The 14,896-nt window shown below is 47.4% G+C and overlaps 1 protein-coding gene across 1 annotated transcript in view; it reads right to left on the bottom strand.

Moving 5' to 3' along the window:
* Positions 1 to 14,896, bottom strand: part of KDM7A (lysine demethylase 7A) — a 100,408-nt gene that overhangs the window by 45,933 nt on the left and 39,579 nt on the right. The window contains exons 2-3 of the mRNA XM_038753554.1: positions 13,151 to 13,236; positions 1,287 to 1,404 (exon numbers count right to left, since the gene is read on the bottom strand). Of these exons, the coding sequence (XP_038609482.1) occupies positions 1,287 to 1,404; positions 13,151 to 13,236 (204 nt within the window). The remainder of the gene's footprint in view (positions 1 to 1,286; positions 1,405 to 13,150; positions 13,237 to 14,896) is intronic.

Consider the following 14,896-nt stretch of genomic DNA (forward strand, 5'->3'; position numbering starts at 1 on the left):
AGTGTAGGGAGGTGAGAAAGAAGGGGGCAAGGGGATTTAGTGCTCTCAAGCTTTTTTGCAACTCCTTCCATCCATCATCTAGCGGTTTCTGAGCCCCACAAGTTTGCCAGGCAACATACAGAGTGAGAGGAGGTGACTTGGGCCCTGCCCTCTGGGAGCTGACCATTCAGAGGAGGTAAGATGCAGATGCCACAGATGCCTCTCAGGAGGGCCGTGTTAATACACAACTCCTGCGGCCTAGGGGGTGACTTGAAGTCAGGATCCCGCCTTGAGGGGCCAGTGAGCCCATATGGACCGATCCAGTCTCCCTGTATCCTCCATCACATTAACGAGGCTTGAGGAAAACCCTTGGCAGAATCCCAAAGAAATCTCATTCCATCCAGATAGCCGGTGGTAGCCCGCCAGCTGTTGTCTGCTGTGTGACCTCGGGCAAGTTACTTCACTTCTACGCACCTCGAGTTTCCTCAACTGTCAAATGGGGATTTGAAACCTTTTCTCCCTCCTGCGTCAGACGTGATTAACTTGCATCCACCCCAGCACTTCAAACATTCATCATCATCAATTTATCATCATCATTTATTGAGCGCTTACTATGTGCAGAGCACTGTACTAAGCGCTTGGGAAGTACAAATTGGCAACATATAGAGACAGTCCCTACCCAAAAGTGGGCTCACAGTCAATCAATCAATCGTATTTATTGAGCGCTTACTGTGTGCAGCGCACTGTACTAAGCGCTCGGAAAGTACAGTTCGGCAAGAAATGGAAAAAATCCCTACCCAACAACGGGCTCACAGTCTACAAGAGTGCTTGACGTATAATAACGATGGCACTTGTTCATTTATTCATTCATTCGATCATATTTATTGAGCGCTTACTGTGGGCAGAGCACTGTACTAAGCACTTGGGAAGTCCAAGTTGGCAACATCTAGAGACGGTCCCTACTCAACAGCGGGCTCACAGTCTAGAAGGGGGTTGTTAACCGCTTACTATGTGCCAGGCACTGTACTAAGCGCTGGGGTGGATACAATTCAATCCAGTTGGGCACAGTCCCTGTCCCATGTGGGGCTCACAGTCTCAAACCTCATTTTCCAGATGAGGTAACTGAGCCCTAGAGAAGTGAAGTGACTTGTCCAAGGTCACACAGCAGACAAGTGGCGGAGCCTTAATACGATGAAAAAAAACCCTACTTAGCAAACCGCGAGGACCTGACTGGAAATAGCTAAAGGGAACAGAAAGCCACGCCATATCTAAGAGCATCTTTTCCGACCCAACAGGGTTTTTTCTACCTCGGGAAGGTGCGAGCCCGTAATTCTTTCACAAAAGTCCGGGTTCCGGCTTGCACTGGCTTGGAACCGTCGTCGATCTCCGTGTAGTCGTGTCTGTGCCAGTTCCTCCTCTTCTTCACTATAATTAGAGCAAATTAAGATGGGTTTGTCGACTGGTGTTCCAAAAATAAGCACCTTCTTCATCACTGAGCTCTGTATAGTAGAAGCCAAAGCGTCACTGTTCTGGATACGGTGATCATCGCCTTTGTAAATTCATTTATGTGAAAACTAGTTCCACACCAACTCTCTGGTACTCTCCCAAGTGCTCTGCACACACAAAGCACTCAAAAATCACGGATTAAATGACCTGACATCTTAAATCAGCCCATTCACAGGATCCAGGGTTACTTACCAGCTTTATTTTAAACTCCATTTTTTTTTCAAAAAAAAAAAGGATCCACATGTCAAAAATGGAATCAGGAAACAAGACTTGAGAAAAATGGAGGGGCCAGTCTTTGACCGAGACAAAGCTTTCCCTCTAAAAGAAGATACAGAAAACTGTATCTGTATTTTGTATCTGTTCTGGATACGTTGATCATCGCCTCTGTAAACTCATTTATGTGAAAACTAGTTCCACACCAACTCTCTGGTACTCTCCCAAGTGCTCTGCACACACAAAGCACTCAAATATCACTGATTAAATGACCTGACGTCTTAAATCAGCCCATTCACAGGATCCAGGGTTACTTACCAGCTTTATTTTAAACTCCATTTTTTTTAAAAAAAAAAAGGATCCACATGTCAAAAACGGAATCAGGGAATAAGACTTGAGAAAAATGGAGGGGCCAGTCTTTGATCGAGACAAAGCTTTCTCTCTAAAAGAAGATACAGAAAACTGTATCCGTATGAGTTCTGTAAACTCATTTATGTGAAAACCAGTTCCACGCCAACTCTCTGGTACTCTCCCAAGTGCTCTGCACACACAAAGCACTCAAATATCACTGATTAAATGACCTGACGTCTTAAATCAGCCCATTCACAGGATCCAGGGTTACTTACCAGCTTTATTTTAAACTCCATTTTTTTTAAAAAAAAAAAAGGATCCACATGTCAAAAACGGAATCAGGGAACAAGACTTGAGAAAAATGGAGGGGCCAGTCTTTGATCGAGACAAAGCTTTCTCTCTAAAAGAAGATACAGAAAACTGTATCCGTATGAGTTCTGTAAACTCATTTATGTGAAAACCAGTTCCACGCCAACTCTCTGGTACTCTCCCAAGTGCTCTGCACACACAAAGCACTCAAAAATCACTGATTAAATGACCTGACATCTTCAATCAGCCCATTCACAGGATCCAGGGTTACTTACCAGCTTTACTTTAAACTCCATTTTTTTTTAAAAAAAAAGGATCAACATGTCAAAAACGGAATCAGGAAATAAGACTTGAGAAAAATGGAGGGGCCAGTCTTTGATCGAGACAAAGCTTTCTCTCTAAAAGAAGATACAGAAAACTGTATCCGTATGAGTTCTGTAAACTCATTTATGTGAAAACCAGTTCCACGCCAACTCTCTGGTACTCTCCCAAGTGCTCTGCAAAGCACTCAAATATCACTGATTAAATGACCTGACATCTTAAATCAGCCCATTCACAGGATCCAGTGTTACTTATCAGCTTTATTTTAAACTCCTTTTTTTTTTAATAAAAGGATCCACATGTCAAGAACGGAATCAGGGAACAAGACTTGAGAAAAATGGAGGGGCCAGTCTTTGATCGAGACAAAGCTTTCTCTCTAAAAGAAGATACGGGAAAGCAAAGCGATCTTTCGGGAGTTGCACGGCCCCTGCACAAGACGTTCGGAGTTTCTGCGACCCACTTTATCGCAGGAACAACAAGTGGTCTGTCAGAGCACAACTGGTCCTTCTACAACTTGTGTTTCCACTCTGTAGCTTGAGAAGAACACTGTTTGGGAATTAGGGAACATTCTTCTGATAATGGGCAGAGGCAAGAAGGATTAGATCGGGTTACCAGCAAGCTAAGGAAGAAAACCGTGTCAGAGGAGGGAAGCGGGGGGCGGTGAACCTTTAGTGACGCACAGCATGGGAAAGAGCAGTTGGGACTCACAGAAAACCAAAACCTCTCTCCCAGGAGATGGAAGTGGTCCCTAAGCCACCCAAACTGACTACGGTTGGCTTGGTGCAAGCGCTTAGTACAGTGCTCTGCACACAGTAAGCGCTCAATAAATACAATTGATTGATTGGTGCTGGCCCATCTTGGTGTCTCCGGTCCAGGACCTAAAGGTTAACTTGGTCTGAGCAGTAATAATAATAATAATGATAACATTGATTAAGCGCTTACTACGTGCAAAGCACTGTTCTAAGCGCTGGGGAGGTTACAAGGCGATCAGGTTGCCCCACGGGGGGCTCACAGTCTTAATCCCCATTTTACAGATGAGGGAACTGAGGCCCAGAGAAGTGAAGTGACTTGCCCAGAGTCACACAGCTGGCAAATTTAGTATTCTACGATGAGATCTCTTCTGGGACCCTCAGGCCGTGATTTGGTTGGGACGGGGCAGAGAACGTGTCAATCAATCAATTGTAGTCATTGAGCACTTGCTGTGTGCACAGCACTGTCCTAAGCGCTTGGGAAAGTACAACAGTTGGTAGACACGTTCCTTGCCCACAGCAAGCTTACTGTCTCCACTACCTTGACTGTGTTGTCCTCTCCCCAGTGCTTAGTACAATCAATCAATCAATCATATTTATTGAGCGCTTACTATGTGCAGAGCACTGTACTAAGTGCTTGGGAAGTACAAATTGGCAACATATAGAGACAGTGCTCTGCCCACAGTAAGCACTCAATAAATACTACCGACTGATGATGGGAGCCTTATGTCTGTCCCCTCCAAAGAAAGTGTAAGCTCCTTGTGGATGAAGAATGTGTCAGTTTTTTGTTTTGAACGTCCCAGGTGTTGGGCACCATTCCTGACAGCCAGGAGGGCCTCAATAAATAATAATAATAATAATAATAATAATAATAATAACAACAACAACATTTGTTAAGTGCTTACTATATGCAAAAAAATGTTCTAAGCGCTGGGGGGGAGGATACAAGGTGATCTGGTTGTTCCACGTGGGGCTCACAGTCTTAATCCCCATTTTACAGATGAGGTAACTGAGGCTCAAAGAAGTGAAGTGACTTGTCCAAGGTCACACAGCAGACGTGTGGCGGAGCGGAATTTGAACCCGTGACCTCTGACTCCCAAGTCTGTGCTCATTCCACTGAGCGACGCTGCTTCTCGTGGATATAACTGCTGCTGTAACTACTACCACTACAAGAACCTGCATTCATTCAGTCGTACTTATTGAGCGCTTACTGTGTGCACAGCACTGTACTAAGCGCCCGCAGGAAAGGGACTGGCAGGGCCGCGGCCTGCCGGGCTGGTTTTGGGATCGCCCTGAGGATCCAAGGTGCGGGCTCCATCCGCGGGACGGGAGCTGTGGATTGCACGGGTTTCCGGCGAAAGAGGAGCAGCGTGGCTCAGTGGAAAGAGCACAGGCTTTGGAGTCAGAGGTCATGGGTTCAAATCCCGGCTCCGCCAATTGCCAGCTGTGTGACTTTGGGCAAGTCACTTCACTTCTCTGGGCCTCAGTTACCTCATCTGTAAAATGGGGGTTAAGAATGTGAGCCCCCCGTGGGACAACCTCATCACCTTGTAACCTCCCCAGCGCTTAGAACAGTGCTTTGCACGTAGTAAACGCTTAATAAATGCCATCATTATTTTAAGAGGAAGAAGCCACCGCCTCCAGCACCCAGCGCTGTTTGGATTACACCCATCTTGAAATTGGAAGCTCATCCTCTAGACTGTAAACTCATCGCAGGCAGGGAACACGTCTTCTAATTCCGTTGGATTGTACTCTCCCAAGCGCTTAGTCCAGTGCTCTGCACTTAGTAAGTGCTCAGTAAATGCCACGGATGGATTGGCAGCTCCTTGTGGGTAGGGAACACGTCTACCAACTCTGTTGTACTGTGGCACAGTGGATAAAGTCTGGGCTTTGGAGTCAGAAGGCCATGCGTTCTAATTCTGGCTCCGCCGCTTGTCTGCTGTGTGACCTTGGGCAAGGCACTTCTCTGGGCCTCAGTTACCTCATCTGGAAAATGGGGATTGAGACAGTGAGCCCCACGTGGGACAGGGACTGTGTCCAAGCAGCATGGCTCCGTGGAAAGAGCCCGGGCTTTGGAGTCGGAAGAGATGGGTTCAAATCCCGGCTCTGCCAACTGTCAGCTGTGTGACCTTGGGCAAGGCACTTCACTTCTCTGGGCCTCGGTTACCTCATCTGTAAAATGTGGATTAAGACTGTGAGCTCCCCGTGGGACAACCTGATCACCTTGCATTCCTCCAGCGCTTAGAACAGTGCTTGGCACATAGTAAGCACTTAACAAATACCATCATTATTATTATTATTATTATTATTATTATTAACTTGTATGTACCCCAGGGACTGTCTCCAACCCGATTAACTTGTATCTACCCCAGTGTTTAGAACAATGCTTGGAACATAGTAAATGCTTAACAAATACCATCATTATTATTATTATTATTAACTTGTATCTACCCCAGGGACTGTCTCCAACCCGATTAACTTGTATCTACCCCAGTGTTTAGAACAGTGCTTGGAACATAGTAAACGCTTAACAAGTACCAGAATTATTATTATTATTACTGTTCCAGGAGCTTAATTCAGTGCTCTGAATGCAGTAAGTGCTCAATAAATACCACTGATTGGTTGCTTGATTCAGTCTTGTTCGTCCCAAAGCTCTGACAATCAATCAGTCAATGGTATTTATTGATTCAGTGCTCTGAATGCAGTAAGTGCTCAATAAATACCATGGATTGGTTGCTTGATTCAGTCTTGTTCGTCCCAAAGCTCTGACACTCAATCAGTCAATGGTATTTATTGAGCACTTCCTGTGTGCAGAGCACTGTACTAAGCACACGACAGAGTACAACACAACAGAGTTGGTAGATACACTCCCTGCCCACAGTGAGCTTACAGTCTAGAGGGGAAAGATCCGAAAGCTTTCCAGCCGGGTTGAAAAGGGAAAAGTTCGTGAGCGGGGTGAAAACCTCCAAGGTGGAGTCATTTTGGGTCTTCCCTATCCCTTCCCAAGCCGCCGTCCCCGACAAACAGCCTGCCCGCCTCTCATCCCGATACACAATGAAAAATCGGTACCAACGTTGGGAAAAATCTTCCCGACGCACGGAGTAGAAGAGCCAATGAGGGCGCCTGCTTGTACATATCTATTCTATTTATTTTATTTTGTTAGTATGCTTGGTTTTGTTCTCTGCCTCCCCCTTTTAGACTGTGAGCCCACTGTTGGGTAGGGACTGTATATGTTGCCAACTTGTACTTCCCAAGTGCTCTGCACACAGTAAGCGCTCAATAAATACGATTGATTGATTGATTGATTTTATCAAGGATCTAAAAGGTTGAAGGAAAGCTAGAGCACACTCAATAGCCTAAGGGAAGGGAGGGGAGACATCAGCAAGACGGAAAAAAATCAAGGGGCTTAAGGAGCTCAATCCAACCAGGGAAAGGTAAACTGAGAGGAAGAGAAGGCAAAAATCCGGCTGCCTTTCAGTCCCCTCTGTAGGATCAAGAACCAACGATCAAGGTGCAGAGAAAGGACTTTGCCAAGGGAACCAGATAATAATCATCATCATCATCATCGATCGCATTTATTGAGCGCTTACTATGTGCAGAGCACTGTACTAAGCACTTGGGAAGTGCAAACTGGCAACGTATAGAGACAGTCCCTACCCAACAGTGGGCTCACAGTCTAAAAGGGGGGAGACAGAGAACAAAACCAAACACACTAACAAAATAAAATAAATAGAATAGCTATGTACAAGTGAAATAAATAAATAAATAGAGTAATAAATATGTACAAACATATATACATATATACAGGTGCTGTGGGGAAGGGAAGGAGGTAAGATGGAGAGAGGGATGAGGGGGAGAGGAAGGAAGGGGCTCAGTCTGAGAAGGCCTCCTAATAATAATAATGATGGCATTTATTAAGCGCTTACTATGTGCAAAGCACTGTTCTAAGTTCTGGGGGGATACAAGGTCATGAGGTTGTCCCACGTGGGGCTCACAGTCTTCATCCCCATCCTACAGATGAGGGAACTGAGGCCCAGAGAAGTGAAGTGACTTGCCCCGAGTCACACAGCTGGCAAGGGGCGGAGCCGGGATTGGAACCCACGACCTCTGACTCCAAAGCCCGGGCTCTTTTCCACTGAGCCACACTGCTTCTCCGAACCAGATGCCAGAAGGAAACCCGGAAGAGCCAGGTCTGAGAGACGCCAAAGCCAACAATAAAAGATCCCCAGATACAGCCAAAGCAGGAATCTGGCGAGGGGAGGAAAAAAAAAATCCGTGGGGGACCGTCTCCATGTGTTGCCGACTTGGACTTCCCAAGCGCTTAGTACAGTGCTCCGCACGCAGTAAGTGCTCAATAAATATGATTGACTGAATGAATGAATCAAACATGCCAGCAAACTTGTGCGCATTTCTATTCTATTTATTTTATTTTGTTAATATGTTTTGCTTTGTCGTCTGTCTCCCCCTTCTAGACCGTGAGCCCGCTGTTGGGTAGGGGCCGACTCCATGTGCGCCGACTTGGACTTCCCAAGCGCTTAGTCCAGTGCTCTGCACACAGTAAGCGCTCAATAAATACGATTGATTGATTGATTAAAGATCGTAAAATAAACGGCGCCCCGGGAATGAATTTTTTTCAGAGAAAGCTCTCCGGGAGGTTTCCGCACCCAGACTGGTTTACTGGAAGGCAGGTCAGAAGGACTGTGGTGACCAAACAAACCACCTGGATGCTTCAGATCGTACTGATAAGTAGGAGAAAAGCCAGAATTTAGGAGGAATTTGACAGCTGCCTGCTGTTGGACACATTCTCAGCGTGGCTGGTGAGGGAATCAAATCAATCAATCAATCAATCGTATTTATTGAGCGCTTACTATGTGCAGAGCACTGTACTAAGCACTTGGGAAGTACAAATTGGCAACACATAGAGACAGTCCCTACCCAACAGTGGGCTCACAGTCTAAAAGACTAAATCAAAGCTCTAAAGCGACCTATGTAGCCTTCTGCGGTCCAGAGGTTTACATTTGGGGCCGGGGGCGGGCGCGGAGATTCAAAAACATGGGGTTCAGGGGGCGGGGGACCAGTCCTATGAAGAAGGGAGGTGGGCGGTGGCGACTCTCCATCCCCCCCATCTTACCTCCTTCCCTTCCCCACAGCACCTGTATATATGCATATATGTTTGTACATGTTTTTTACTCTATTTATTTATTTATTTTATTTGTACATATCTATTCTATTTATTTTATTTTGTTAGTATGTCTGGTTTTGTTCTCTGTCTCCCCCTTTTAGACTGTGAGCCCACTGTTGGGTAGGGACTGTCTCTATGTTGCCAATTTGTACTTCCCAAGAGCTTAGTACAGTGCTCTGCACATAGTAAGCGCTCAATAAATACGATTGATTGATTGATTGATTGACTGGGGGCCGCTCCAACCACTATCCCCTGACAAGTTGAGAATCCGGAGGGGCTCGATGAATAAACGCGCGATGGCCCAGTGGATAGAGCGCAGGCCTGGGCGTCGGAAGAACCTGAGTTCTCATCCCGGCACCACCACTTGTCTGCCGTATGACCCTGGGCAAGTCACTTCACTCCTCTGTGCCTCGGTTACCTCATCTGGAAAATGGGGATTCGGGCTAGGAAACCCCAGGTGGTACAGAGACTGTGTCTATTTATTGTATTTTGTTAATATGTTTTGTCGTCTGTCTCCCCCTTCTAGACTGTGAGCCCGCTGTTGGGTACGGACCGGCTCTATATGTTGCCAACTTGGACTTCCCAAGCGCTTAGTACAGTGCTCTGCACACAGTAAGCGCTCAATAAATATGATTGAATGAATGAATGAATGAATAATTAACTTTTATGTACCCCGGCACTTAGTAGACCATGGGCTTTGGAGTCAGAGGTCACGGGTTCAAATTCCAGCTCCGCCAATTGTCAGCTGGGTGACTTTGGGCGAGTCACTTCACTTCTCTAGACTGTGAGCCCACTGTTGGGTAGGGACTGTCTCTATATGTTGCCGACTTGTACTTCCCAAGCGCTTAGTACAGTGCTTTGCACACAGTAAGCACTCAATAAATACGATTGATTGATTGATTGATTGATTCTCTGGGCCTCAGTTCCCTCATATGTCAAAAGGGGATGAAGACTGTGAGCCCCCCGTGGGACAACCTGATCACTCTGTACCCTCCCCATGATCAGGTGTACCTGATCACCTTGTATCCTCCCCAGCGCTTAGAACACTGCTTTGCACATAGTAAGCACGTAACAAATGCCATCATTATTATGATTATGGAGAAGCAGCGTGGCTCAGTGGAAAGAGGACGGGCTTTGGAGTCAGAGGTCAGGGGTTCAAATCCCGGCTCCGCCACTTGTCAGCTGGGTGACTTTGGGCAAGTCACTTCACTTCTCTGGGCCTCAGTTCCCTCATCTGTAAAATATTACTCTATTTATTTATTTTACTTGAACATATTTATTCTACTTATTTTGTTAATGTTTTGTTTTGTTGTCTGTCTCCCCCTTCCAGACTGTGAGCCCACTGTTGGGTAGGGACCGTCTCTAGATGTTGCCAACTTGGACTTCCCAAGCGCTTCGTCCAGTGCTCTGCACACAGTAAGCGCTCAATAAATACGACTGAATGAATGAAGGAATGAATAAAATGGGGATGAAGACTGTGAGCCCCCCGTGGGACAACCTGATCACCCTGTAACCTCCCCAGCTCTTAGAACGGTGCTTTGCCCATAGTAAGTGCTTAATAAATGCCACCATTATTATTATTATTATTAACAGTGCTTGGCACATAGTAAGCACTTAAATACCATATTGGGTTTTTTTTTGTTTTTTAAAAAAAAAAAAGCCAGAGGGAGTGAGAGGAAAAACTGCTCCCACTGCGGCTGCCAGCTTCCCAGAGTTTTGGGCTTCTGCTGGAAGTTTGGCAAGAAGCCGCCACAAAGTCCCGGCGGCAGGGAAGTCCCAAGGCGTCAGTGGTGACGGGAGCAGGGAAAAGAGCTTCTCTATTCACTTTTTCCGGACGCTGCGGTCCCCTTCCCCCTCCCCCGTATACATCCAGTGAACTCTGGCCAGAACAGAGGGAAGTAGTGTTCACGTGCAACCCGGGACCAAAGGGGTGAAAACTTCTAAAACAACCCACAGACTCCTGAGGGACTCTATTTATTTATTTATTTATTTATTTATTTTACTTGTACATTTCTATCCTATTTATTTTATTTTGTTGGTGTGTTTGGTTCTGTTCTCTGTCTCCCCCTTTTAGACTGTGAGCCCACTGTTGGGTAGGGACTGTCTCTATGTGTTGCCAATTTGTACTTCCCAAGCGCTTAGTACAGTGCTCTGCACATAGTAAGCGCTCAATAAATACGATTGATTGATTGATTGATTGATGCGGTGTGGTGCAATTTTCCAATCCTCCTCCCTCCATCCGGGGAATCTGCTCCAGCCACCGCGTCCTGGTCTGTCCCTCAGGCACCGAGAATTCAGAATCCGGAGAGCTCATCAGTGATCATCATCATCATCAATCGTATTTATTGAGCGCTTACTGTGTGCAGAGCACTGGACTAAGCGCTTGGGAAGTACAATTTGGTAACATACAGGGACAGTCCCTACCCAGCAGTGGGCTCACAGTCTAAAAGGGGGAGACAGAGAACAAAACCAAACATACTAACAAAATAAAATAGAATAGATATGTACAAGTAAAATAAATAGAGTAATAAATATGTACAAACATATATACATATATACAGGTGCTGTGGGGAAGGGAAGGAGGTAAGATGGGGGGATGGAGAGGGGGACGAGAGGGAGAGGAAGGAAGGGGCTCAGTCTGGGAAGGCCTCCTGGAGGAGGTGAGCTCTCAGTAGGGCCTTGAAGGGACTGTGGTTTGATAGCGTCTTGGTGCGTGTTTGAGTGCCCGTGGATTCATTCATCCAGTCGTATTTATTGAGCACTCACTGTGTGGAAAGCACTGTACTACTACTAATAATAATAATGGTATTTATTAAGCGCTTACTATGTGCAAAGCACTGTTCTAAGCACTGAGGAGGTTACAAGGTGATCAGGTTGTCCCACGGGGGGCTCACGGTCTTAATCCCCATTTTACAGATGAGGTAACTGAGGCCCAGAGAAGTGAAGTGCCTTGCCCAAAGTCACACAGCTGACAAGCGGCAGAGCCGGGATTTGAACCCCTGCCCTCTGACTCCAAAGCCCAGGCTCTTCCCGCTGAGCTACAATACAAGAAAAAACAAACATATTCCCTGCCCACAACGAGCTCACAGTCCAGAAACCGTGACCAGACGCCACCGCTCTCTGACCTCGGTCCCCACGGTCATTTCTGTTTTGTGGGAAGGGAGGAGAGCGTAGTGGTCTTTGCTGTGTAGGTGCCCGCTGGATTATTCATTCAATCGCATTTATTGAGTGCTTACTGTGTGCAGAGCACTGTACTAAGCGCTTGGGAAGTACAAGTTGGCAACATACATTCATTCATTCATTCAATCATATTTATTGAGCATTTACTGTGTGCAGAGCACTGTACTAAGCGCTTGGGAAGTACAAGTTGGCAACACAGAGAGACGGTCCCTACCCAACAGTGGGCTCACAGTCTAGAAGGGGGGAAAAAAAATGGTACTTGGGGCTCCCGTTTTTTTCCCCAAGGTGATCAGGTTGTCCCACAGGGAGCTCACAATATTAATCCCCATTTTCCAGATGAGGTATCTGAGGCCCAGAGAAGTGAAGTGACTTGCCCAAAGTCACACAGCTGACAGTCGGCGGAGCCAGAATTTGAACCCACGACCTCGGACTCCAAAGCCCGGGCTGTTTCCACCGAGCCACGCTGCTTCTCTGAGCATAGAGAGATGCCGTATATACAGACCATACAGAGATGGTCCCTACCCAACAACGGGCTCACAGTCTGGATGTGGGAGCGGCGTGTTTCAGTGGAAAGAGCCCGGGCTTGGGAGTCGGAGGTCACGCGTTCGAATCCCGGCTCCTCCACATGTCTGCTGTGTGACCTTGGGCAAGTCACTTCACTTCTCTGAGCCTCAGTTACCTCACCTGGAAAATGGGGATTAAGACTGTGAGCCCCACGTGGGACAACCTGATCACCTGGTATCTACCCCCGGCGCTTAGAAGAGTGCTTTGCACATAGTAAGTGCTTAACAGATGCCATCGCTATTACTATTATGTGGGAAGTCATCATCATCATCATCATCATCAATCGTATTTATTGAGCGCTTACTGTGTGCAGAGCACTGTACTAAGCGCTTGGGAAGTACAAATTGGCAGCATATAGAGACAGTCCCTGCCCAACAGTGGGCTCACAGTCTAAAAGGGGGAGACAGAGAACAAAACCAAACATACTAACAAAATAAAATAAATAGAATAGATATGTACAAGTCGGTGGGAGAGGCTTCACTGACTCGATTAAACTTGGAAACTGAAGTGTCTGTGGAAGCGGTGCCTTCAGCGCCCAATACCCACCACGAAACAAGGATGACCATGGCGGGGTGGGTGGTGGTGTTACCCCACCCCACCCCAACTTCCCCGAAAAGTCCGTCCAAATTTTGCTTCCCGGTTTTCAAAACCAGAGCCCTTTCAAAACCGCCTAACTTTACTGAGCCCCCCTCGACCACCCCCCGGGGAGATGTGCCTCCCCACCGCGGCGGCGGGGCACGACGGGCTCAGGGGCTCGAGGCGGCGCGACCACCTCGTCGGCGCCCGCAGGACTTACTTAAGGAGGCTCCGTGGAGAACAGCACAATTGGGGCAGTGGTACTGGTCGATGTCAACGGCATGGTGCTCTTCGACCGTGACGCAGCTGCAAAGCAAAGACAAGAGAAGGCCGTGTTCACGGGGAATCCTCCTGCTGGGTGAAATCATCATCAATCGGATTTACTGAGCGCTTACTATGTGCAGAGCACTGCGGCGAGCCCCCCCACATTTGTCGGTTTGGATGTAGATGCTGAAACATTTGGGCGCGCGTGAGTTCCTCCTCTCCTCGGCACGCGGCATCTCGGCTGGGAGCACCGTACACACACATACACACAAAAACCCACCACACACACGAAGCAGCGTGGCTCAGTGGAAAGAGCCCGGGCTTTGGAGTCAGAGGTCCTGGGTTCAAATCCTGGCTCCGCCACTTGTCAGCTGTGGGACTTTGGGCAAGTCACTTCTCTGGGCCTCAGTGACCTCATCTGGAAAATGGGGATTAAATGTGAGCCCCCAGTGGGACCCCCCTGATCACCTTGTAACCTCCCCAGCACTTAGAACAGTGCTTTGCACATAGTAAGCGCTTAATAAATGCCATCATCATTAGTGTTCAAATCAGCGCCACTATTGATGGCGCACCTCCTGTTTGCGGAGGACTGTACAAGGAAGCCTTGAGAACCAACGGGAAAAACCTGAGGAGATCCATGCCAGCCCTCCTGGAACTCGATGAGAAGCAGTATGGCCTAATAATAATAATAATATTTGTTAAACGCTTACTATGTGCAAAGCACTGTTCTAAGCGCTGGGCACGGTGATCAGGGTGTCCCACGTGGGGCTCCCAGTCTTAATCCTCATTTTACAGAGGAGGGAACTGAGGCCCAGAGAAGCGAAGTGACTTGCCCACAGTCACACGGCTGACAGTTGGCGGAGCCGGAATTTGAACCCGTGACCTGTGACTCCAAAGCCCGGGCTCTTTCCACTGAGCCACGCTGCTTCTCTAATGGGCAGAGCACGGGCTGGGGGCCACAAGGGCCTGGATTCTAAACCCGGTTCCACCACTTGTGTCCAACTCGATTTGCTTGCATTCCCCCGCTGCTCTTAGTATAGTGTTTGGCGCACAGGAAGCGTTTAACAAATGCCATCGTGACGAGAAGCAGCGTGGCTCAGTGGAAAGAGCCCGGGCTTTGGAATCAGTGGTCACTCATTTCATTCATTCAATCGTATTTATTGAGCGCTTACTGTGTGCAGAGCACTGGACTGAGCGCTTAGGAAGTCCAAGTTGGCAACATCTAGAGACGGTCCCTACCCAACAGCAGGCTCACAGTCTAGAAGGGGGAGACAGACAACAAAACATATTAACAAAATAAAATCAATAATAATAATAATGATAGCATTTATTAAGCGCTTATTATGTGCAAAGCACTATTCTAAGCGCTGGGGAGGTTACAAGGTGGTGAGGTTGTCCCACGGGGGACTCACAGTCTTAATCCCCATTTTACAGATGAGGGAACTGAGGAACAGAGAAGTGAAGTGACTTGCCCAAAGTCACACAGCTGACAAGTGGCGGAGCCGGGATTTGAACCCATGACCTCTGACTCCAAAGCCCGGGCTCTTTCCACTGAGCCACGCTGCTTCTCCTACAGAATAAATATGTACAAGTAAAATAGAGTAATAAATATGAACACATATTCATACATACAGGTGCTGTGGGGAGAGGAAGGAGGTAAGGCGGGGGGGGTGGGGAGGGGGAGGAGGGGGAGAGGAAGGTC

The sequence above is a fragment of the Tachyglossus aculeatus genome, chromosome 11, assembly GCF_015852505.1.
Source record: "Tachyglossus aculeatus isolate mTacAcu1 chromosome 11, mTacAcu1.pri, whole genome shotgun sequence".
NCBI classification, from domain to species: Eukaryota; Metazoa; Chordata; class Mammalia; order Monotremata; family Tachyglossidae; genus Tachyglossus; species Tachyglossus aculeatus.